Source organism: Typopeltis vanoorti, chromosome 9 (genome assembly GCF_054136105.1).
Source record: "Typopeltis vanoorti isolate ZY-2024b chromosome 9, IOZ_Tvanoo_1.0, whole genome shotgun sequence".
Lineage (NCBI taxonomy): Eukaryota > Metazoa > Arthropoda > Arachnida > Uropygi > Thelyphonidae > Typopeltis > Typopeltis vanoorti.
In genome coordinates this window covers 11,028,389-11,055,050 of record NC_143557.1, presented here as the reverse complement: position 1 = coordinate 11,055,050, position 26,662 = coordinate 11,028,389, and the positions used below count along the sequence as shown (strand labels likewise).

Sequence of the window (26,662 nt, the reverse complement as noted above, 5' to 3'; positions counted from 1 at the left end):
GAAATATATATTTCTCCTCTCATTGTACTTTATTTCTTGCAACCATTTCAGAATTTCTATACAACTGTATGCTGCCAATACCTTGCCATGTAATTGAATGTGGACAAACAATATACTGTCTCTTGAAAGGGACCAACACTATTCATTCTGAGAAGATCTGAGTTATGGTTCCCATATGTCAAGAGAAGTAGCGAGAGAAAGTGGATGCTTAAAGTTATGCTGGATAACTACAGATACAGCTCAACAAAGTCACACGTTATAATGTGTGTATTTATGTTAGTGAAGAAAAGATTATTTCAAGCTACTAGAAATCAAGTATTACTTTAATAAAATACACAGATAGCCAGACGTAGCACATTGGCAATATCTTCTTGCTAAACAGCACTTTTCTTGTCAAACAATATGTGATGTTATGCATTCTTCACTAGCAGAAAAATTTGATAAATAAAACCATACTGCATCCATAGTCACACATCACTATTAATAAAGGTGTCGGAATGCCATACCATCCCAAAAAAATCACTGATGATAAGTAATCACTGAACAAAATGGTTTTAATAATGACTTTCATATGTGTGTGTACACATGCACAAACAATTTAAAAACTGCTTCAGATCTTTAATAGAGGCAATTATAAAGCAATTATAAAAATAAAAACTGGTGAGATCTTTCTGAGCAATAAATGCAAAATGTTATATTCCGGCAATGACAATCAAGGAAAAGAAGGAGTAGCCATAGTATTCAACACAAAATACGAAGCTAATCTTCTGGAATGGAAGCAGTCTCAAGTAGAGTAATGTGGGCAAATATGAGAATGGGGAACTGGACAATGAGACTTATTTTTGCCTATGGTCCCACAGAAGGTTCTACTAAGATAGAAGTGGAGGAACTTTTTGAGGCTTTAGAAAAAGCAACTGACACAATGAAAAAGGAAAAGCTGGTCCTTGTTGGGGATCTAAATAGCACAGTAGGAAATGATTGTGAGACATACAAAAATATTTTGGGAAAATTTGGAGAAAAGAGCAAAGCTAATAATAATGGCAAATACTTGTTGGATTTTTGCTCAGGTCATCGACTGGGTATTACTAACACCATGTTCCAACATAAAAATGTGCACAAATTCACATGGAGAGAAGAGGCTAGGAATAAGAAAAGTCTCATTGACTATGTTATTGTTGATAGTGATGTTTTCTCCCTGGTACAGGACACCAGAGTGTACAGAGGATTTGAAATTGGAAGTGATCACTATCTAGTCTTGAGCAAGATAAAATTGAATTTCATATTGAAAAGAATAACATGTAAGAAAGTTTTAAAGCGAATAAAAGTTGAGCAGCTCTCAGATGTGAACTGTAGACAAAAATACACACAGATTATTCAAGAAAAAATGAAAGAGTTTGAGAACAGGGATCAAACCTTGGAGATTCAGTGGCAAACTCGGAAGAAAACATTGATTGATTTTGCCAGAGAGGCATGCGGTGAGGCAGTCTGTAAGGATTAAAAAATCAGAACTCCCTGGTGGACACAGGAAGTTAAAGAGGCAGTGAAGGAAAAGAAAAAAGCATATCAAAAGTTCCTGTCAAATAAGTCAGCTTGTGCTCTTAGAGAATATAGAGACAAATGCAAGAATTCATATGGAATAAGAGAGAAATTAGTCGGTACATTAAATTAGCTGTATGCAAGACAGTGTTCAAACCAGTTTTAACTTATGGATCTGAGAGCTGGGTCAGAAGTAAAACACTTGACCAAAGACTACAGACCGCAGATATGAGACTCCTGAGAAAGATTAGAGGCATGAACAGATGGCATCAATGGCAATATCATATTAAAAATGAGGATATTAGGAAAGAACTTGACATTGTCAGCATCCAGGAATGCGTTAGCAGAGCTAATCTCAGGTGGTATGGTCACTTAATTAGAATTGGCAAGGAAATATTAGCAAAACAGGTGTTCTCTGCCAGGTTGGCAGGAAAACAACCCAGAGGAATACCAAGATATAGGTGGATTGATACGGTACAAAGTGCCTTAGATGATAGAAATATAAGATCTGATAATGTTGGAGTCTTGACAAGTAACAAACTGATGTGGAGGAAAATTGTAGATAGGAAGTTAGTAATGATGTAATTTTTTCATGTAGTACTGTCATATCCTGTACACCCCTTGAGGGTACATGGCAGGAATTCGATGATCATGATGAAAGACTTATAATAGAATGAACTCCACAATTTTTAAAAATGTCCCAATAGAACAAGCTGGTTTCATACCAAATCGTGGGTGATGTGACCAGGTTCTCTCTTTGGTAACTCACATAGAAGCTGGTTTTCAAAAAGGTTTAAAACATCAGCAGCATTTATTGATTTGTCAACAGCCTTCGACACCGTTTGGAGACAAGGCCTTCTATATAAATTATATAAAATTATTCCATGTAAAACAGTAGTCCATATTATTAACAATATGCTAAGAGATAGAATATTTATAGTGACTATAGGTAATAAAACTAGCAGCGAAAGGAAGTTAAATAATGGACTGCCAGAGGGATCTATTTTATCTCCGTTATTATTCAATCTGTATATATATATGTATATGATCTTCCCGTCACTACATCAAGGAAATTTTGTTATGCTGACAATATAGCAATAACTACACAGAATAAATGCATAAGTCGTACAGAAGAAATTCTAAAAGCTGACTTAACTATTCTGGATGAATATTTTAAAAGATGGAGACTCTGTTTAAATAGGAGCAAAACGGTAATATCTTGTTTTCATCTAAATAATAACTTGGCAAATGTGAAACTAAAAATTGAATTGAACAACACTATACTTCCATATAATACATTCCCTAAGTACTTGGGAGTCACACTTGACCTTTCTCTCACTTTCAGGCAACGTCTTTCAAACTTAGCATATAAACTAAAGACACATAATAATATCCTACAGAGACTCTGTGGCACTACCTGGGGTTCTAGAGCCTCTACTCTTCGGACAACAGCCCTTGCTTTGGTATCCTCAAGTGCTGAATATTGTGCTCCTGTGTGGCTAAATCGCCCTCACACAAGGATTATCAATTCTCAGTTGAACAATACCTTAAGATTAATTACAGGCTCTATTAGATTGACCCCAACATATTGGTTGCCTCTTTTAGGCAGGCATTATTTCTACAGAACTATGTAGATTGATTTCTTTAGTCCGTGAATTTCAAAAAATTGCTGGTAATCCGAACCTACCTATTCATCAGGATCTCTCAACTCTTAACGTCAATAGATTGAAATCTCGTCATCCATCACTACGAGCAGCAGAAGAACTAGTGCTAAATAATTTTAATCCTTTATCAAAGTGGGAAGAAACATGGAAGAAAAATACGAAAGAACATTTGCATAACATCTTTAAAGGTGATCAAATCATTACAGGATCAGATCTACCTCGCAAAACATGATAGTACTAAATAGAATTCGGAAAAATCATGGCCTATGTGGAGATACTCTCTATAAATGGAACAGACAAACATCTCCAGAATGTGACTGTAGTGCTCCACAACAGACTATACAACATATTGTAACAGAATGTACCTTCTGTGCTTATCAGAATTACTAGAATGACCTTTTTCAAGCTGCTCCTGAAGCTGTGACCTGGATTACGAACTTGATCCGAATTTATAATGATATGTTTTTTTTCCTTATTATAACATATTAAGACTTTTAACTCTTATTTTAATTTTCCAACTTCTTGGATTAGATCTGTGTTTTCCTTCAAAGTATTAACTTAAAATATTTTAAATTCTTCAATTCTGTTAATATATAATGACATCATGATTCATGTTTTTGCCATGAGCTATGTATGTATTTATGTCTGCTGATTTTACTGGCCATACAAGTCATTTGCTGTGGACAGGCAATATAAATATGCAACTTTGAAATGCTAACTTGCCATGCTTTTGTTTCTCATGGGTGAATTATTTCTTCACTTGAATTAAATTTGAATCTTTTGATGACATTTGAACGACATTGTCAGTACTAACTGAACTACTTAATTAGCTTCTCATATAGAGAAGGTTATCTGGTCCTTTTTCGATCATTTCATTCAACAAATACCATTGTCTTTTTGTACTCAAGAAGTGGATAGTGTGGTTGTACAAATATTTTCTGAAATGATTCTATATGGGGATTAGTCAACAGTTGTCCATTTTGAAGTTATATGAGAGGGTGTTCAACTATATGTAGTGTATTTATTGGGCAGAGAAAGATGGAAGAAACTTATCGAAGAAACACGTTAGGTTTAAAAATATTCAGATTGCATTTGTTGCAAAATAAACAGGAGAAAGAATGCTGTTAAAAAGGACAGCGGTATGTCCAGAAAAGAGTTACATTTCATTTGCTGTTGGATGCATAGGAAGTTGAATTAAAGCTTCCGTGGTTGTGAGTTATTTATTCATTATGGTAAATCCGGTATTAACGACAAATAATGGACATCAAGAAAAAATTGTTTAATCAACTTGTTTCAACCTTGTCATTGATATATTTAGGAATAAACTATATATATTATATATATATATATATATATATATATATGAAAGAATGATCATTAACTCGGTTAACATACATATTTTTATTAAGAACTTTAATAAACAGACTGATTTCTGAAGTATGTGCCATACATAGATAAACCTAATACTTGTGAACATCACTTCAGTGACTCATTATTGCATTGTGTTGTATGATGGCTAGAGTTTGTTTTAAACAAAAAACCTTGGTTTTATGTTTTAAACCAACTCTAGCCATCCAACTGTGTTGGATAACATATAACATTTTGGTGGCTTCTTTGACTCTATGGTAAACCCTCGATTTAACGGACTAATAGGGGCTAAGGGGTGTCCTTTAAATCATGAATTTTTTAAAATAAAAATATCGGTAACATTATACTGCAATTTTATCAATATTAGCCCTGTAATCACAAAATTGTTTTACACATAATTTTCATACTTTTAGATAAGTTAATGTTCAATGTTTTGGTGCTTAGTTTAGGTAATCCTATTTTGAAAAAAGTATCAAGTTTTTTTTTAACGTTTGAATTTTGCTGTTTTTTTATAATTATCTCCCTGAAATTACGAAAATGTGTAATAAAACTGTCGCAGAAAGTCACGCCACGCTAACCAATTGCAATAACGTCCTAATCATTCGCTGAACATGTTTTATGAGCGGTGACTCATTTATGTCGGCTAAATCTATAGTGTTTTTCCAACATATAATGGCCTATTTGCCAAAATTTGTTAAAAATAACAATTAATAACAAAAAATAACCTGTTAATTTAATTATAAGCAAATCTTGGTTAAAAGCATTTCAAAAGTAACATGGTGCTAATTTTCACACGTGACATATGGACTGCAAATTTTGTCAGTTAAATCGAGGGTTTACTGTATTTACATAGCTATTGAATTTAATATATGATATTTCTTCAGTCAACAAAGTACCTGATGCTTTTTTTTCGTAGTATGAATTGCTATTCCCAATGCATGCACCCACTATTTTCCCATTTTGAGAGTTCTTTCACACAGATCTTTCCATATTGTCCTCTGTGTCCAAAATAGCAGATACTATATGCAAAAAAAAGTTTGTACGTTCCTGGTCACTTGAGAGGAAAAGAGCTTTACGTGTGATTTCAGTACCATGTAAACTTTTTACTTTGGTGTGAAGGCAACTTTTATGTTGTATTGTTTGAGCACTTCAGCAGTCTTATCAGTTATGATTTTTATTAGGAAAAGAAATCGCATCTTTGTAGTTATTTTCTTGTGTTTATTTGTTGAACTATGTAGTGTTTATTATCACTACATGTTGAACTATGTAGTGAACCTTTGTAAAATGCTACTGATGGTTTTAAGACTGAAATCATTTTTAGCTGTACCTCTGTTAATTAATTTCCTATTGCCTTTTGTTGTTATCGCTGGATATTATGTATGCTTTTTTTTTTTTATTGTTTTAATGATACCTCTTACCTGAGCTGAAGTGAGAGAAGGAGCACGAAAGGTCATCATCATCATCATCAAATTCCTGCCATGTACCCTCAAAAGGTGTACAGGATATGATAGTACTACATGAAAAAATTACATCATTACTAACTTCCTATCTACAATTTTCCTCCAAATCAGTCTGTTACTTGTCAAGACTACAACATTATCAGATCTTATATTTCTATCGTCTAAGCCACTTTGTTCTGTATCAATCCACCTATATCTTGGTCTTCCTCTGGGTCATTTTCTGCCAACCTGGCAGAGAACACTTGTTTTGCTAATCTTTCTTCACCCATTCTGTTTAAGTGACCATACCACCTGAGATTAGCTCTGGTAACGCATTCCTGGATGCTGACAATGTCAAGTTCTTTCCTAATATCCTCGTTTTTAATATGATATTGCCATTGATGCCATCTGTTCATGCCTATAATCTTTCTCATGACTCTCATATCTGCGGTCTCTAGTCTTTGGTCAAGTGTTTTACTTCTGACCCAGCTCTCAGATCCATAAGTTAAAACTGGTTTGAACACTGTCTTGTATACAGCTAATTTAGTGTTCCAACTAATTTCTCTCTTATTCCATATGAATTTATTCAATTGACTTCCCACCATACTTCCCAACATACCAGCTTTGCTGATTCTGTTGTCTATTTCCATATTTAATTTACCATCTTCACTAAAAATCGTGCCTAAGTAGCTGAAATGCTTTACTTGTTCCACAGGTTCTCCCTTTACAACACAGTTGACATTTTCAATGATTCTGCCTATTTTCATTGTCTTTGTCTTTTTATTGCTGAAGTTCATACCATATCTATTACAACAGCTATTCAATTTAGTCAGAGAATCTTGCAGACTTGTAGCAGATTTATTTAGAAGTATAACATCATCCGCATAAAGCAAAGAGCTGACATTAACATCTCCAATTTTGACATCATGTTTAATACCACTTTCCTTCATAATGTGATTCATATAGATAAAGAATAACAGAGGGGATAATGTACATCCTTGTCTCTGACCAGATTTAACATTAAACCATCTTCCTGTACTTCCTTCAATTCTAACTGCTGACTTACAACTCAAATAAAGACGAAGTATTGCTTGATATAATGCCCCACTGACACCATATAACTGCAGCGTACTGAATAGCTTCTCTCTTGGCACCTTGTCATATGCCTATTCCAGATCGACAAAACTTAAATACAGATCTTTGTTATATTCCCATGCTTTCTAGACTATTTGTCGTAAAGTGAAGATCTGATCCTGGCAGCCTCTATTTGGCCTGAATCCAGCTTGTTCTTCACCAAGCTTTTCTTCCACAATTCTTCTCAACCGTTTCTCAAGTATACTTGCATAGATCTTGCCAGGAACACTCAGTAGGGAAATACCTCTGTAATTCTCACATTCAGTCTTATTTCCCTTTTTATATATGGGTACTATGAGAGCTCTACTCCAATCATCGGGAATTCGTCCCTCTGTCCAGGCTTTCTGAAATATGCAGTGCAGCCACTGTAAGACTCTTATACCACCATACTTCAGCATTTCTGGTCGAATATCATCTACTCCTGCTGCCTTTCCACATTTCAAGCCTTTGATGGCTTTTTCTACTTCAAGTATGGATATGTATTCCTGACTGCATGCCTGGTCAGTGCTTTTTAAAAATGTGCTGTCATCACTGCTTGTTTCATTTAGCAGTTTTTCAAAGTAATTACTCCATACTTCAAGGATATCCTTTTTCTCCTGTTTTCATGTCACCTTTATCATCTCTAACTCCTTTTACAGCCACTCTTTCCTCCATTCCTAAGCTTCTTCAACAACCTCCAGAATATTTTGCCACCTTCTTGATATTTATTTTCTATATTCTTGCCAAAGTCCTCCCATGACTTTTGTTTAGCTAGTTTTACACAGTGTTTAGCATTCTTGCATATGTCTCTATATTCTCTAAGAGCACAAGCTGACTTATTTGACAGGAACTTTTGATATGCTTTCTTCTTTTCCTTCACTGCCTCTTTAACTTCCTGTGTCCACCAGGTAGTTCTGATTTTTTTATTCTTGCAGACAACTTCACCACATGCCTCTCTTGCGGAATCAATCAATGTTTTCTTCAGAGTTTGCCAATGAATCTCCAGTTTGATTCCTGTTCTCAAACTTTTTTCTTTTTTTCTTCAATAATCTTTGTGTATTTTAGTCTACAGTTCACATCTGAGAGCTGCTCTACTTTTATTCGCTTCAAAACTTTCTTACATGTTATTCTTTTCAATATGAAATTCAATTTTATCCTGCTCAAGACTAAATAGTGATCACTTCCAATTTCAAATCCTCTGTACACTCTGGTGTACAGAGGATTTGAAATTGGAAATCCTCTGTACACTCTGGTGTACAGAAATTTCAAATCAAAATTTGAAATTTCTAATCCTCTGTACGCTCTGGTGTACAGAGGATTTGAAATTGGAAATCCAGGGAGAAAACTCACTATCAACAATAACATACTCAATGAGACTTTTCTTATTCCTTGCCCTCCATGTGAATTTGTGCACATTTTTATGTTGGAACATGGTGTTAGTAATAATCAGTCCATGTCCTGAGCAGATATCCAACAGGTGTTTGCCATTATCATTAGCTTTGCTCTTTTCTCCAAATTTTCCCAAAATATTTTTGTATGTCTCACAATCATTTCCTACTCTGCTATTTAGATCCCCAACAAGGACAAACTTTTCATTTTTCATTGTATCAGTTGCTTTTTCTTAAGCCTCAAAAAGTTCCTCCACTTCTACCTTAGTAGAACCTTCTGTGGGACCATAGGCACAAATAAGTATCATTGTCCAGTTCCCCATTCTCATATTTGCCCACATTACTCTACTTGAGACTTTCTGCCATTCAAGAAGATTAGCCTCGTATTTTGTGTTGAATAATATGGCTACTCCTTCTTTTCCTTGATTGTCATTGCCTGAATATAACATTTTGTATTTATTGCTCAAAAAGATCTCACCAGTTTTTGTCTTTTTTGTTTCAGTCACCCCTATTATATCGATCTGGTACTTATCTAATTCCTCAGCTAGCTCCATTTCTTTGCCATTCAGGCTTCTTATGTTGATAGTACTGATCTTTAACTCTGGTGATGTTGAGTTGGGGTTTGTTTTCAGATTTGTTGCAGTAACTGACTTTTCGCTGTTCGCCCTGGTTCCCTGGCGAAAACAACGGGGGCCTTGTTTAACCGGGCGACTCCCCAGCCGGAATGATTTTTTGTCATGTTGTACCATCATTTTTTATTTTGGTTTAACCAATAAGAATACAATTTGGTCGGCTAAATCCCAAATTTCCAGCCCATCCTCGTTCGTTCAGTATCCAAGTAGATCCCCAACAGGGTGCACCACGAGAAGTTGAAGATTGGACATTAGGTCAGAAGCCCTGGTCGGTTCTCCGCATTCCTTTAAAGGCTATGTGGAGGTCTCCTCTCAGTTATGCAGCTTTGACCCTTAAGCTCCCCTTCTTGATATAATATTTTTCATATTTTACAATCTCACAAGTTAAGGCTGCATGGTCACTTTCACCAACTGGGTGGGCAATGTTGTCACCTTGGTTATGGATGGCTCTTCTGATTCTATGACCAGGTCCTGTACTCTCCCACGCCTAGTTCCCTCCATCACATGCTGCTTTAAATAATCTTAGCAGGTGTATAAATTCTGTTTCCTTCCTGCTGTGTGATCTTTCTTCATTCGAGTCTATATGTCCATAGTTGAAGTCCACCATAATAATGATTCGATCTGTGCTCATTGTACTAATTTGGTGATGCATGTCTTCCAGATCATCTGTGAGAATCCCTGGCCGAGCACAACAACCAACTATGTTTTGTCTTATTGGTCTTAATCTCACACCAGATTGCTTGAAATGAACAGCCACCTCCTGCCTGTCTCCTGTTCTTTTTGGCTGCAATTCATCTGCTATCATCAGCAGTACTCCTCCCCGCATCCTATTTTCTCTACCATCCCTGAAAAATACTAAAACCCTTCACATTCAGTTCCTGTATAACTACATCATCTGCTGTTAGCAAGTCTCTCTTATGCCTATAACTTTTGGTAAGGTTGCACTAACCAATGGCAAAATCTTCTCCCTCTTGTTTCTGGTACTTCTGGCATTAGTAGATGTGGGTGATTCTTCCCACCCACATCTACTTTCCGAATTGACTACCCTGTGGAATATTTTTGCTGGAGAGAGTAGATTTCTCACTTGACCATTTCATGCTCTCGCTTCATGGATATCTTCACACAAGCTCATTTGTTTCTACCCTAAGTGTTTTCTGTGAATTTGCACTTCAGCATGCTTGGTGAACAAAGCTCTCTCCAGATGCCTAACACCAAAACCATTTAGATGTATTCCATCAGCATTGTACAGATCTTTCTCAGAGACCACAGATCCAAAAATTCTACATGATTCCTTTTACACAATCTACGTATAGACTCATTGGCTATCAATGCCCTCCTCCTCCTTAGTTTACCTCTGTGATAGTGTGGTAGGCGACTTACAATCTTAATCTTCCCACTCTTCACTTTTGCCTCTTCTAACAACTCCTTATATCCTCCTCATGGAATACTTCTCGCCTATGAAATCATTTGTACCAACCAAGAGACAATCATTTCCTTCAACTTACCTTTTTTGCAACCAGGAAACCTGATTTTGTCATACTTTTATTAAGTACTCTCCTGATCATTGAATCTCCATGCATAATTTTCTACTTAACTTGTTTTTCTTGTTTGTTCGGTCAGTCTTTATTATTCCTTTGGATCACATGTTTCTTTATTTTTTCAGCTCTGTTTAACTGTTGCAGCTTCTGGAATTTTTCAGTTTCACCCTTTATCCTATGAAGGATAACATTTAAGGATGCTATTTCTTTATTAATGTCTATTTTGTTCTCCTGTATTTCCACGCGTTCGACATTAATAACATCATTTTCCATCTTGCCATCTGTATTTGTTCCATTTTCGTTACCTCACTGACACTCACTTTTGAAACACTTAATACTTGCTCTCTCTCTCTCCAGTTTCAATTTCCTTTGACGTATTGTTTAATTTTGTTGACGAATACATTTCACACACATTGCATTGAATAAAATCCTGCAAATTCAAATCGGCGGACTATATGCTCTTTGCTGCCAAAGATTTGCCTGGATTTCTGTACAGAAATGATCAGTGGGACAGAACACAGTGGGGATCTTTTGGGCATGATTATTTTCAGTGACGAGTGCACTCTTCATGTAAGTGGGCAAATAAAATCAACTGCAAAATTTTGCGAAGCGAAAATCCACACGGCATCATTGAACATGTTCTTGGCACTCCAAAAGGCATATGGTTTTTGCAGAATAAATAAGAAGAAAGTGTATGAGCCACTTTTATTCGGAGTCTACCATTACTGGTAGTTTTTATCTGGACATGCTGCAAAGGTACCTAATGTACCCAGAATTATAGGACGATGACCACAACAGATACATTTCCAGCAAGATGGAGCACCTCCTCGTTACCTGAAGACGTAAGGTCGTACCTTGACTCCTGTTTTCCTGGCAGATGGATTGTTAGAAGGATGCCTGTAGCATGGCCACTGCGTTCCCCTGGCTTTACACTGTTAGATTTTTTTTTTTTGTGGGTATTTGCACCATAGAATTACTCTTGCCATTGCTGAAGTTACACTAGATAAGCTCTGCCTTATCTGACAAGAAATTAATTACAGTGGGACATTTGTAGAATTACTGGAGGCAGTCATATCGAACTTTTACTGTCTGTGTTGAAACTTTAGGTGTTATGATACATTTGCACAGTAATGAAAATTGTTCATCTATGGCTATCTACTTTCTATTGTCATTCAAAGTTGCATATCCCTCTTTTGAAACACCCTGTAGAATTGTGCCTATGTAGATTTGGATATTTTTAGTAGGCTTGTGATAGCATTTCTTATGAGAGTCTAGATACTTGACCTTCTGTACGAGGTCAAGTATTTTATCTTTATTCTGTTATTATTAATTTCTTATTTATTTATTTATTTATTCAACAAGTTTTGATATTTTAATCAGTTAGTAATTGAATTAAATTTATTTGTTATTAGCAGTGGTGCAAGTTTGATGATGATGTTGTTTCACGGTGTAGTAAACAAGAGGCTGTTGACTATAACTTCGGTGGACACGAGGATGATATAACTGTAAAGCATTGCACTAATGCCTACATGTTGGTGTATATCAGAGAGAGTGCCGTTGGTGAGTTTCCTTTTTTTGGAAAATAAAATTTAACTTATTACATATATATGGAGTTGTAAGGTAAGTTTGTGAATCTTATTGTTCAATGATCAGAGTCAAAATTGAAAGTGATATTGTAAACGGGGGGGGGGGGTGTCTCTATTCTATTATTATTATCTTTATATTTTCTGATGTTTTACCTCTTACTTTTATCTATCTCTTATATGAGCTATTGTAATCTTTTGTCTATCTATCTATCTATATATATATATATATTGCTTTATGCTATAAATTCTTTTCTACTTATTCTAACTGCCTTGTCAACTGCGGCATTGTAAACGGAGGGGGGGGGTTCTCTGTCCTATTTTATACTATCTTATATTTACCTCTTATTTTATCTATCTCTTGCATGCGCTATTGTAAACCTTTGTCTTTATATATTACTTTATGCTTTAACTCCCTTTCTACTTATTCTAACTGCCTTCTTATTCCTCGAACACCAGAAAATTTATTTGATAAGCTGCGCCACTGATGTCCGTTTCCTAGTAATAAGAAGTGGTAAGTGCATCCAGTAGTCTTCCCTTTATATGCAAATTTCCCTTGATTAATTAATATCTGCAGTCGCGGTCTACTATGTACCCTTACTATCCTTTCTCCTGGGTTCCTGCTAATAGGCTCTAATATTTTTTTCGGAATATTTTTTTATCGATACTTCCGATACTAAGATGATACTCTAGGCCAGGGGCTCCCAACCTTTTCCAGTGGTGTACCACTATATTGAATTCAAGATATTAGATGTACCAGTAAGCAAATCTGTTTTCGTATCACCTGGCAGTGGTACGCTTACCATAGGTTGAAAATCCCTGCTCTAGGCAAAATGCACTATTAACGAACTGTTACTCTCTGATTATTACACACATAATCTTCTATTACTTATTAAACATTTAAATCCATTCATTAACTTTCTCAAATTCAGCAGCTTAATCTTAACAGTCCACTATTAAAGTTTTTCTATAATTCAGAAAGTTGAAGAGAAAAAAAAATCCAACTCACTTTAGGACTACTACCAACTGTGTATACTTATTCCCTGGCTTCGAATTGGAGTCCTGACCTTTTTCTCCCATATCAGGTTTTCTCTCCCTTCTTACACTGGCGATAGATTTACTGACGGCTTCTGGGATGCTGTCCTCCCAGCACTCGGGCGAAGATTTTCAGCTTGAGGAGTACTTGCATGCATGTTAAACTAACAGAGCAATTCTTTCCCGCTCGGAAATTCCTCTCTTCAGACGATAGCTCCCAGTGTTTGTCATCAGATCAGTGCTCTGCCTGGTGGACCGGCTCCTGTCATCTTTCTTTCAGACCACTGGCATGACTTCTCCTGAAGTCGCATCCTCGATGGCTTACATCCAACGGACAACCGCTGGGGTACCGATGATGACCTATGGATAACCGATACTCGATCTTACGGCCAACGCCTTTTATTCACCTTCTTTCAGATCCCTGCATGAAGATATGGGACCCCAAATATTTTGGTGCGATCCCTTGTTCTTTCCTGGACACTGACCCTTTCTTTGATCTTCTACTACACTCCTTTAATCCTATTTGTTCAGGCTGCGGAAGTGCATCTGTGAAGTTTTTCGGTCTGTCTGACACTGACCTTGAGTGTTTACAATTGGAATTCACAAACAACTTTCATGTATCCTGTCCTTATAAGGAGCTAACATACAAAGTTTTCTGGTGGCAAGGTATTGCCTTTGTGTAATACATTCTAGAATTTTCCTTTTTAGGGCATTAAGTATAGACAGTCCCTATGGGATTATTTACATTAACAAACTGTTTTAACTATATACAGATATACAGGTTATTTTTATGACATTCTTACAGGGCTTGACTTCTATAAAAATTGATGTAAAGCTTTCTGGCATTATTAAGCTGCGTCAAATTTTTACAATATTACATATCATAATACACTTAGATAAGAAGTCATTTTCATATACGAGTAGCCAAAAGGTGTCACACCTTATAGTATAACCAAGTGGAAAAACTTCCAACATCTGTCTCTAATCCAGAGTATTTTAATAATAAGGTGTGACACCTTTTGGCTATTCGTATATGAAGATACGACTTCTGCATCACTTCAACCTTAGTATCACCTCTGGATCTGGCTCTTGCTGATGAGATGTCAATAAAGATCAAAACCGGTCTTGGTAGTGACTCTTCCCATAATGCATAGCATTATACATGTCTAAATGTAGGTTTCTGTGGTTAAGCAGTTCTGTAGGTAGTTGAGACCACATATTAATATAAAGAGTTGATTAACAATTAAAAACCCGGCAAGTTTCGTGTGTCGTAAGACTTACGTCATCAGAGGTAATGGTACATAAAAGTTTTACACAACAAAAGCTTATTGACAATTAATTAAAAACAGAAAAAAAGGTTCTGTGCCTCGTAGTGTAGTTCTTCATTTCTTTTAATACATATACTAGATGTCATTAATAACTTCACAACTGTTAAATAATTGAGAAACCATAATACAAATGATATATTCGTTACTGTATGCATGCTGGGACATTGCTAGTAGTTTTCACATTCTGTGTTCCCATGTGCTATATCCTAGGTCTGTGGCACTTAAATTTTTGACAAAAGCAGGACATTTCAAATATAGGTTTCAAACTCTGCATGGAAAACATTTTTTTTTTTTTTTTTCATTTTTCAAGACAAATATTTGGATGGGACCCCTCCCCCTTTCTCCAGCTCTAGAGAACCTATTTATGGAAAATTTTGAAACAAATGCACTAAAAGCATATCAAAAAAGACCAAAAGTTTAGCTACGTTTCATTGAGGATATTTTCATTATTTGGCTGGGAACGGTAGATGAGCTGATTGCTTTTAAAGATTATCTAAACAACTTGCATCCCAATATAAAATTCACTATTGAACTAGAACAGCACAAAAAATTACCTTTCCTAGATATCCTTGTTGAAGTAAACGAGGAGGAAAAAAGGCTATCCTTCTCCGTATACAGAAAGTGCTCCACAACAGGAAGATTTTTAAATGCCGCTTCACACACAACCACCATCCATGGCAAAAAATAGGCATAATTAAAACTTTGTGAGATAGAGCATACAATATATCTAGCACACCGATTAAAAGAAATGAAGAACTACACTACCAGGCACAGAACCTTGCACTTAATGATTTCGAACCTAAGATAATAAAAAAAAAAAAAAATGTTTAATACAGCTCCTGCAAATCGCTTATTAAACAAGATTTCAAGAATGCAATCCTTCTGCCATACATCAAAAATGTCTTGGACAAAGTGGCTATGATGCTCCACAAGTGCAACATAAAAGTGGTGTTTCTACCTTTACAAAAAATATCAAGATTCCTATATCCACCAAAAACTGCCACATCACCCCCATGAAAAAATAAAGGCATCTGTGAGATTCATTGCTTTTGTGGCATTTGTTACGTAGGCCAGATGGGAAGGTTAGGAGGAATCCGCACGTCTGAGCATGTAAAAGATATCGAAAAAAGAAGGGAGCACAAATCAGGTTTAGCATTCCACACAGCCTGTCAAGTATTCTGGCAACAGACATGTCATATATTGATAATAATTGTTTCACAAGAAAATTTAAAGAAGCCTCACAAATGCTTAGGATCCCTACACAATGCAATAAAAAATCAAGGCTTGATTTTACATCAAGTGTGGTCTGCCTTCATCAAAAATTTAACTGCCAGGATGTAGCACACGGGTACCACAGAACGTGACAACTAGCAATGTTCCAGCACGTATACATTAACGAATATATCATTTGTATTATGGTTTCTCAATTATTTAACAGTTGTGACATTATTAAAAACATCTAATATGTGTAATTAATTATCAATAAGCTTTTGTTGTGTAAAACTTTTATTTATCATTACCCCGATGATGTAAGTCTTACAACACACAAAACTTGTCGGGTTTTTTAATTGTTTATTTTTAATAAACTATATTAATATGTGGTCTGAATACTGAAAACTACCTACTATACATGCCTGCTAGGATATGTGTTTTGTATGGGATACTAAAGCAAGTGATGTGAAGTTATTGGCTTCTATATACGAGTTGCCCCAGTCTTTAAAGTACTTCAGGCACAAACTTTCTTTGCTTACACTTGGATAAAGGATGAAACCAAGAATATAATTTCTTGTTATCTTCAGTTTATGGTATATCCAAGGGATACTTTCAACGAATAATTAGTAACAATATTAGGCTTTTAATTGTTTATAAATTCATATGCTAAAAATAACAAGTTCTGCGGATTTAGTATCTGTAGCTTTTGCAGGATTCATATGTCACTTACAAAGATGATAGTAGGATAATGATACAAATATGCCAGCAACAAACTGTGGGGGAAAAAAAGTCGTGTTCTAAACATAATTGCCATCAGATTTATCGATTACTTTCAAGTCAATGTTATGCGTCACTAACAGTGATGTCTGAAATATCACAAGATTGGATCAAAGACTTCATACTTTGTGCAAAATTCTTCCCTGGTTTCTATTATAGGTGTTTTGTTAGTGAATCACTTGGTTTTAAAGCTCTGAAATACCCCCCCCCCCCTTCCAAATAACTTTGCCTTTAAATCTCTAAATTCGTGGTAGGTCTGTTAATGTCTACCTTGAACATCACAGAAATTGCATCTTCAATCATCTTTAAGGCACATTGAAGAAGACAGCTGTGGTATACAGAAGTCGCTGCAGGTTATAGCTGAATCAGCACTCAGCTACAAAGCACTTCCTATAACCTCATCATGTTTGGCTGTATTGATTTGCAAAAGATCTGAGAGGCATTCTAAGACCATATATAGTACAAATTTCTCTGAATTAACTTTACTATTATCTCATACCCTAGAGCAGGTGTGGGCAAATTCTTCGGTATTAAGAGCCGCATATAATGCATTTTTGAATGTTCAAAAGCTGCAGAAAATATTTTAAAATTTTATTTGTAAATAATAAAAAATACAACTATATAGTAGTCATACTTACCAAAGAAGAATATGTTTAATCTCTACTCGTTGAAGGCTCTGATTGATTTTTCATTTGTGCAGTAAATAGTTTAAATTCTGGATGGTAGGATGTCAAAGCCATTCTAGGAAGGTGTGGTGGCTGTTAATGAGGATAGCACTATGTTTTGACTTGACAAATTTCATTACAGAGAAGAGAGATTCACAGCGGTAAGTTGTCCCAAAAACAGAGAGTAGTTGGAAGCCAGTTTTCTGAAGATTGGGATACTTTGCTTCTGGTATTTGTTTCAAAAAGTCAGTTACAGATGAGATTTTATGTACTAGGCTTCAAACCCACATCTTCCTACAGCTCAATAAGCTCTGTCTCTGTTGAAGCAACATCACGGTAGGCAACAACAGGACATCCATTGTTGATGATATCAATCACAAAAGGATTCACAAGAAATTCAAAACATGGCTGTAACTTTAGTTTCTCAAACCTATTCTCAAAATCATTATAAAGTGTTTCTAAGTTTGCTCAGTTTACTGAAACAATCCTTCGTATTGTTTCAGTTAAAATCCTCCTCCCATTGTTGGTTAAACACTCATTTCTTGTTTGTATTTCCGTTTTATAACTTTCACTAAAATCAATCTTAATTATTTATTAATCAGATAAGTACTTATCTATACTAAAATTCACTAGATTATTAATATAAAAGTTTAGAAAAAATGGCAATGAAAACCAATATTGTCTCGGGAGCCGCACAGAGTAGCTTTGGGAGCTGCAGTTTGCCCACCCCTGCCCTGGAGGGTGTCTCTTAGGGTATTAATCTGTTTTCAGTTACAAGGAATCTAGAATAGACGATGTGAATTGTTTCTGTAATCTCCTAATTGATTGCTGTGTGTATATTCCAATTGTAATTTGTGCTCTGATGATGCTGATTTGAAAAACAGCAAATTAATATTGTCTTTTTGTCTAGTATTGTTTATATAATGAATCACTGTTATGAATTAGCCACTGCATTTTGTCCCTTGCCCATGATATTTGAATCAAAGTTCACATCAGTGTTTTGGTTCTACTTGGATTATTTTCAGAATTTTTAGTACATGCTATGTTTGCTATAGAATAGTTTTTTTTTTTTAATTCAGTTCAATAGTAGGTCGTGAGTGTGGTCATTGTCTACTTTCGATCCTCATGCTTTTGCATCTTGCCTAAAGCTATCACTATCAGTAAAAACATAATAAGACTGTGTGTGTATTTTCTGAATATAAATTGAGTTTTTTTTTTGTTGTTGTTGTAAAAAGTAGTGTGTTATTATTAATGACTAGTCTTGAGCAGAAATTCTTGACTCCAGTTTTTCCCAGAATATTTCTTTTTCTGGAATTGATGTTCTGCTCCATTATTTAAGTCTCTAACAACAACAAAAAAAAAAAAAAAAAAAAAAAAAAGGATGTACTTTGCTATCTTCCTATGGTACTATCCAAACATAAATCACATTGCCCAATTTCCCATTCTGAAATTTGATCATGTTTCTCTAACTGAAATTGCTTGCTGTTTGCTTAGAAGTATCTCACCTTTATATTCTTAGCCTCAGTAAAAACTATTACTTTGGCTTGATATTTGTCATTATTTTGCTACTTATACTAATGTTGCCTATATTCAATTCTGATGTGTTTCAGTTGTCTCTATATCTTGGCATTTAGTTGGTTATTTTAGTTTCCAGTTATTCCGATTCCCAAACATCATGAGCTTGGTATAATTAGGTGACTATGTAGTTAGAATGAATCTGTTTATGTTTTGCCATCATATGCAGTTTCACTAAGCTTGCAGTAAAGTTTTTGTTTTTAGGCTAAGTACTAAATTCTTAGTCCATCCTCATTCACTTCAAAATGGATACCCCATTTGTTGTGTAACCTTACTCTCTCAGAAAGTGAGATTGCACAGTGGGGTAAGAAACCACACTCATTTCTCAAAATACTTTATAGACTATATGGAATTCTTTAATTTGATTAGCTTTGACTAGAAGCAAACCGTGTGTTGAAGCTTGAGTGCTGGAGGAATTTATGTTGGAGGCTTAATGGAATATATACAGCATTTGGAAAGGATTAAAACTGATTTTAATGCTTCTAGTATTTTGTCTGTCACTGAGACATCTTCAGGGATTACAAAAAAAACTATTGTAATTCACACTCAAATACAACAGAATACTAAGTGAATATGTGGGTGACTCTAGGTGGTGCACCCTGTGTGGGAGTTTGTAGGTGGCCTAGGATGTAAGGTGGGATTTCTAATAATTAATGTTTCCCAAATTTTGGGAAATTTTATGCAACTGTATTTATTTAAATTTGGTTGATTTTTGAGTGCCGTTGCAGATTCTAAAATATTCTTTCTTTTTTGAATTTACTATGGTGGAGCATGGTCGTTTTTTTCCAGGAGATCCTGTGGGTTGTATCTAAAACATGGTCTTGCAAGGCCAGATTGACCATTGTCGTGATTGCAGGTGTATAACTTTTGTTGTTCCAAACAGGTGGTTGCTGATCTACCTGTATGTCCAAAGTAAGTCTGCTTTCAGGAACAGGTTCTGTTCCTGGCACTGAGAGAGGAGGGAGCTGATCTTTGGTAGAACAGATTAGGGTAGCATGTCCGACCATAAACTTGTTAAAACTACTGTCCTGACTTCTGGTGAAAAAAAAAAAACAAAAAAAAAAACATCTGTTTGGTTACAAAAAATAAAATAAGCTAGTGAGCAACACTCTCACATAAGTACACATATAATCAATTAGAACCAAACAGTATGAATGGTGGCCAATAAGATCTGAAATTATTGCTTAGTCCTAAAATCAGGGTTTGCTGAAAAACTTGAGGAACTTAAATGTGATGAATGTGTACCATCCAAATTCTTGGGATTTTTATGCCATCATGTTATGATTAGGATGGTTGTTCAAAATTTCACAGGCTTCTTTAAATTTGCGTTTGTACCTGGTTTTTGCATGATGTAAAAAACAGGCACTTTGTTAGTTTGGTTTGGTGTAGGGTGTTAAGTGTGATTTGAGAGGCCTGCCTCACCAAAATTGTTAAATTTAATGTCTCGTTTGTGTTCTTTTTTACAGAATTGTTTCTCTGGTTTCACCATGCAATATATTCTAGGATTGAGCCATTTGGGGGAAAGGATCCTTAGAGGACATTAATGTTTTTTAATTTTATAGGCAGTTCAAAAGTAGTATTAAGATTATAATGGTGTAGAATTCTATTTTATCTGATAACCCTTTAATGTATGGAAGAGCTGTAGTTTTACTGTAGTCTATTTTTGTATTTTGTAATGTATTTTTTGATGAAGTTTTATGAAGAACTTTATTGATAGTATTTTTTGCTATAGCCATTATTTATAAATGATTGCTAATAATTTTTAATTCTCATTTAAGGGTTTTTATTAGAGCAAATTGTAATGGCTCTGTTTTTGAGGGTGTTAATGACTCCAAGTTTTTGTGAAGGGTGGTGATAAGTGTTAACATATATATGTAGGTATCTACATTCATTCATACTGGCCTTGTAACCATGATAGAAATATATATTTTTCTATTGGATGTATTTGCAGAGTAGGTGATGACAAAAATGAAGGAATTTTTTTACAAACATGTGGATATCTGAAACTTAATCTCATTCATAAGAAGAATTTCTTCTGTACCCATGGGTTTTTTAACAAGATCTTGTCTCTATTTTTGAGTCACAAATCTTCATTATTGTCAGCAAAGTTGAAAATACCTCTCTGGATAATATAGTTTATGTGCAAATGCCAAGCTATAAGATAATTCGTTTAAAAGCACTCTCTTTCATATGTATTCATAAAATCACAGAAATTTTGTTTATATGTTAGAATTTCAGTTATATCCACAACATTTGAATTATATATTTTCTCTCTGAAATATTTGTTCTTGTCACATTGTTTATAACTTTACTGATAGGGACTTAGTGAAGTTTACATAATTAAATGTTTTTAACTAGGTGATGTTTTGCAACCTGTAATAGAGAAGGATATACCAGATCAATTGATTGAAAGATTGCAAGAAGAAAGGTAAATTTATCAATTTCTTCATTTATTGTAATAGTGTAATATCTTTCTTCTCTTTTACTCTATAGGTATATATATGTCGTTTTTATAATGATCTTTTCCTGACATATTCTCTCATATAAATTCCTTATCCTAACTTCAATAAAATACCTTGCTCAGTACATCAAGTTGATATACCTAAATCTCTAAGCAGTCTCAATATTCAATCTGGGCCCTTAACCATTCTTAAGAGAAGTGTACATGGATAGAAGACAAAGGGATTGCCATTGGACAACACCAATTCCTTTGTTTTAATACTGGTGCTGATTCCTTTTTCGGATTCAGGGAAATTTTCTATTATACTGCGCCTCCCTGAATCCTAGATTATTGAACAGTGCAAAATCAAGGAACCAAAACTCAGTTTAGCACACTGTCTTAATTCTCTTAAATACTTTTAATAAATACTAAACCTTATCAAACAACTAAAACTTAATTCACAGTCGTAGCCTCCCTTGTAATTCACTTCCTGCCTTGGTTCGAATTTAATGAGCGGTGCAATTGAAAAGGAATCAGGCAAGTCATCAATTAAACTTAAAGAGAAACATTTAATCACAAATCAGACAGTTTGCACTTTACGGACAAATACTGACATATAATTGCACTAACTTTAAGGAATGAGTATAATTATCCAACTTTTCTAATTCTCCCATAGCATGTAAAGACATCAATTCACGTAGGAAATTCTATCTAAGGTCAGTCATGCATTTTATACACTACAATGCTAAAAGTTATTTACTCATAAATAACAAAAATTAGCTCTACGTTCCTCCACACTATTCCTCCATTCAAAACTTATAGTTCCACTACTTTCTTAAACACAATCTCTAAAGTCCTTTCATTAATCGTTGCTTTCAAAACCTAATGTCCCTTTTACAAATACAGATTTTCTTCTTTAACACAATTACTTAACAAATCAAAGTTTCTACATTACCAAAGGCTGGGGAACTAATTGACCTTCACATACACCTCGACAGAACTTCCGATTTTTGGTCCCTTCTTCAGTTGACTTTATCTGCATAATTTACTGATAGGCCTGGACTAGACATATATCTGCCGAAGAAGGTAAGTGCTCGCCGCTCTCTGGTCATCTGGCTAGGCATGGCTTAGCGATCTCCGTGGTGATCGGGAACTCTGCTCCGCTGGGCTATTCGTTGACCGGCAAACTCCCCATAGACACTTCGGCATGCTCCAGCGGCCTCCGAAGGACCTCTACCTCGAAGACCTCTTCGATGCAGGGGGAAGAAAAAAAAAAAGACTTTGAGCCAACTCCGCAATGCCTTTTGAATCCCACACTCGATGCTTCCTTTCTACATCATCATTCTCTCTCCCTTTACACACGACACCTTACTTCACCCAGCACTTAGCGCCACACTCTCCCCTAGCATGCTTTAGGGGGGGAGGGGGGGACCTGCATGCACATCCTACTTGGTGCACGTGTTTAGCTTTTGGCCATCAGTTTCTAATCCGATTATCTTTCTCCCAGCAATACACAAGAATTTACATAAAGTTCACAGTTAACATAGCTTAAACATTAAAAAATTTACAATAATTATTTACAATACGATATACACATAAGTATTTTCTCAAATTATTAGTGTTTCTGATAAATTACAATTAGCTTTATTCATCTGATATATCAATATTGGCCCCGGAAAAGTTAATGCATGTTAAGTCTGAAGGAAACATAAAACGTATTAAATTTCAGTTTCATTCAGAACTTAACAATGGTAAACAAAAGAAGGAATGTATTTCAACGTTAATTTTATTTTCAGTGTATTAGTCATTTCACATACACAACATAAAATTCTTGGTATGTAGCCTCAGGCAGTGGGGAGTCTCTAGGATATACTGATAGTACTACATGAATAGTATACATTATTTTTCTCCAGATTGTTTCTGGGGCCCTAACAAAGTCCCAAGTAAGTGACGATGCTCCTTTCGATAAGAATCAAAAGACATGATACCAATACAAATGTACCAGTTTTTCTAATCATCCTTGCAACAGGTGAAAAGGAATTAGGGAAAATGCCACCATTCTTCATTCAGAAGGGTCTAGAAGTAGTGGCAGGTTTTACCAAAACAGTTGCACAACTTTCTGGTGATTCCTTCATAGAAACAACATACCAACAACTTTCTGAGAGACTACTCAGAGCTACATCAATGGGTAGAATACCAATAACAGTCACACCCCCTTAAACATTTATTTCCTGTAGAGGAGTGATCTCAGAATGGGATCTCCTACATGTCTCTGTTGAGGAGAGGTTCAGAGCTGAAAGATCGGGGGGGGGGGGGTGATGGTATGAGGCACATTCTATCCTCAGGGATGGTCACCTGGTTTCCACCAGAAACAACATCCTTACATTTTCCCATGCCTTCAACATCTGTTAAAGCATGGTATCTCAATTGTCCTGTTCGACTGTACACCCCTAATCTACTAAGATGCTTCAAATGCCAGAAAAATGGACATGCCCATCATGGTTCTACCACCTGTGCCCAATATGATAGTAAAGAGCATGATAACCAATCTTACTCTGCCAAGAAAACTAAACGTGTAAACTGTCATGGAGAACATCCATTATCATAGATGGTCTCTGATGGTAATCATGATAATAGATGGACAGAGGTCATCCATTATCATGGATGATCTCTGTCCATTATCATCTTTACGATCATGACTGTTTCTGTGTTTAGTGCATCAGTGCTCTAAATGTATGGTTCCATTCAATGAGAACCCACTCTATCACCTAAAGACAAACCACCAGACCCTACCACAGGAAAAAATGGATACTTCAGTATCCACTGAAAGCAACTTGAACTTACCCAGTGATCCTGACACATCTGAAGATGTATTAGATATTTGTCCAGAGGAAGAGATCGGCACTGGTCGTCCATACTTCCTAAAATCTAATGACGAATGCAAACCACTGGAGTTATTCCAGAATCTTCATCATAATTTTAACTCCAGCCAAAGCCTTGGAACCGAGAGTGCAAAGCAGCCAAAAAAGAGATATATATATATATATATAATTTTTTTTTTATATAAAGAATTGAATGACTAGAACCGAGATTTAAGTAAAAAGGTTTTAATATAAAAACACAACTAGTTTCGGCTTGTAACAGCCTTCATCAGGTGACATTATAAAAGAAAGAAAAAACAAAAACACTAAACACTGAAGGTTAAAAGATTATGAACAACATAGAGAGTCTCTATACATAATTAGCATGAAAAAACGTTGTAGTTGTATTTAAAGCTGTTCTTTCGTTTGTTGCATTGTTGGGAGAGTGCATGCTTGCAGCATCACGTGAACGGCGGTACATGATTACAGCTGAATGACTATCTGGGAGGTTGTTGCTCAAGTTATTATTTAGATGAACAGGATTGAAGATGATTTCTCTAGATTCCACGATTTTTCTCTCTAGTAGTTCATCATTGCAATGGAAGATGTTAGTAGATTTTTCCCAGCAGACTTTGTGACTTTGGTTTTCATCATTAGGATTAGCCGAGAAAAGAATATGACTTGATAATGCACTGGCTCGGTGTCTCTTATAAGTAATGTGTTCTTCATGTGTTCTTCCATATGCAATTCGACAGATTTGTCTGTCTGCCCAAAATAAGGAATATCACAATCACACAATATTTTATATACACCAGGGTATTTGAGTTGATCATGACAAGGTTTTGGATGGCTTATTAAGAAACGGATCTTTGGAAGTGGAGTGAACAAGGTTCTGATATTGTATTTTCTTAGAACTTTTGCTAATTTATGTGAAACTGTACTTATGTAAGGAATAGATGCCTTCGAATCTATTTGTTTCTTTTGAGTGATGTCTAGGAGGATTAAGAAGGAATTTTTCATTGATTCTCTTGGGATATCCATTAACTTCGAAAGAAGTTTTCAGATGGTTTATTTCTGTAAGAAGTTCATTTGGGTCATCCAGAAAAGAACGGGCTCTATGTCCCACGGTGGAAATTATTCCAAGCTTATGAGGAGGGAAGTGATGGGACTGACTATGCAGATATCTGTTGGTATGTGTAGATTTTCTATATATCGATATTTTGAGTTTACCAGAAGAGCGAGTCAGTTTGACATTTGTTAGACAATCAGTTTGACAAGTGTCAGAGAACACTTGTTTTGCTAATCTTTGCTCTCCTATTCTGCTTAAGTGACCATACCACCTTCTTTTCCACAATTCTTCTCAACCGTTTCTCAAGTATAGTTTCATATATCTTACCAAGAACTTTCAGTAAGGAAATACTCTGTAATTCTGACATTCAATTTTATATCCCTTTTTATATATGAGTACTATGAGAGCTCTACTCCAGTCGTCTGGAATTTGTCCCTCTGTGCAGACTTTCTGAATTATACAGTGCAACCACTGTAAGACTTTTATACCTCCATACTTGACTGTTTCTGGTCGAATATCATCTACTCCTGCTGCCTTTCCGCATTCAGGCCTTTGATGGCTTTTTCTAAGTCAAGTATGATATGTATTCGTGACTGCATCCCTCTTGTGTGTTTTTTTACCACTGTGATATCACTGTTTCATTTAGCAATTTTTTGAAGTAATTACTCCATGCTTCAAGGATATCTTTTTCTCCACTCTTCATGTCACCTTTATCATCTCTAATTCCTTTTACAACATTCTTTCCTCCATTGATGAGCTCTTTCTGCAGCCTTCAGAATATTTTCCCACCTTCTTGATGTTTATTTTCTATGTTCTTACCAAAGTCTTCCCACAATTTTTGTTTAGCTAGTTTTATGAAGTGCTTAGCTTTCTTAGATTTGTCTCGGTATTCTCTAATTGTACAAGCTGTCTTATTTGCCGCATACTTTCAATGTGCTTTTTTATTTTCCTTGACAGCCTCTTTAACTTCCTGCGTCTGCCATGGAGTCCTGATTTTTCTTTCCTTGCAGACAACCTCACCACATTCTTCTCTGGATGAATCAATCAATGTTTCCTTTAGGATTTGCTACTGAACCTTCAAGGTTTGGTTCCTCTTCTGTGTCAAACTCTTTCATATTTTCTTAAATAATGTCTGTGTATTTTAGTCCACAGTTCACATCTGGGAGCTGATCAACTTTTATTCCTTTTAAAACTTTGTTACATGTTCTTTTTTTCATTATAAAATTCAGTTTTATCTTGCTCAAGAATAAATGTTGATCACTTCCAATGCCCTGTAATGTAATGCCCTGCACCACTGAGAAAACATCACTGGTGCAGGAACTTGCTGTATCAATCCACCTATAACTTGGCCTTCACATGGAGACTTTTCTTCTTCCTTTATTCTTCTCTCCATGTGAATTTTTGCACATTTTTTATGTTGGAACATTGTGTTAGTAATA

At 35.5% G+C, this 26,662-nt stretch overlaps 1 protein-coding gene across 1 annotated transcript in view; it reads left to right on the top strand.

Moving 5' to 3' along the window:
* The window catches only part of Usp7 (Ubiquitin-specific protease 7), a 747,694-nt gene that overhangs the window by 318,964 nt on the left and 402,068 nt on the right, over positions 1–26,662 (top strand). Inside the window, exons 14-15 of the mRNA XM_090397965.1 lie at positions 12,094–12,238; positions 21,212–21,281. Coding sequence (XP_090254091.1) covers positions 12,094–12,238; positions 21,212–21,281 — 215 coding nt within the window. The remainder of the gene's footprint in view (positions 1–12,093; positions 12,239–21,211; positions 21,282–26,662) is intronic.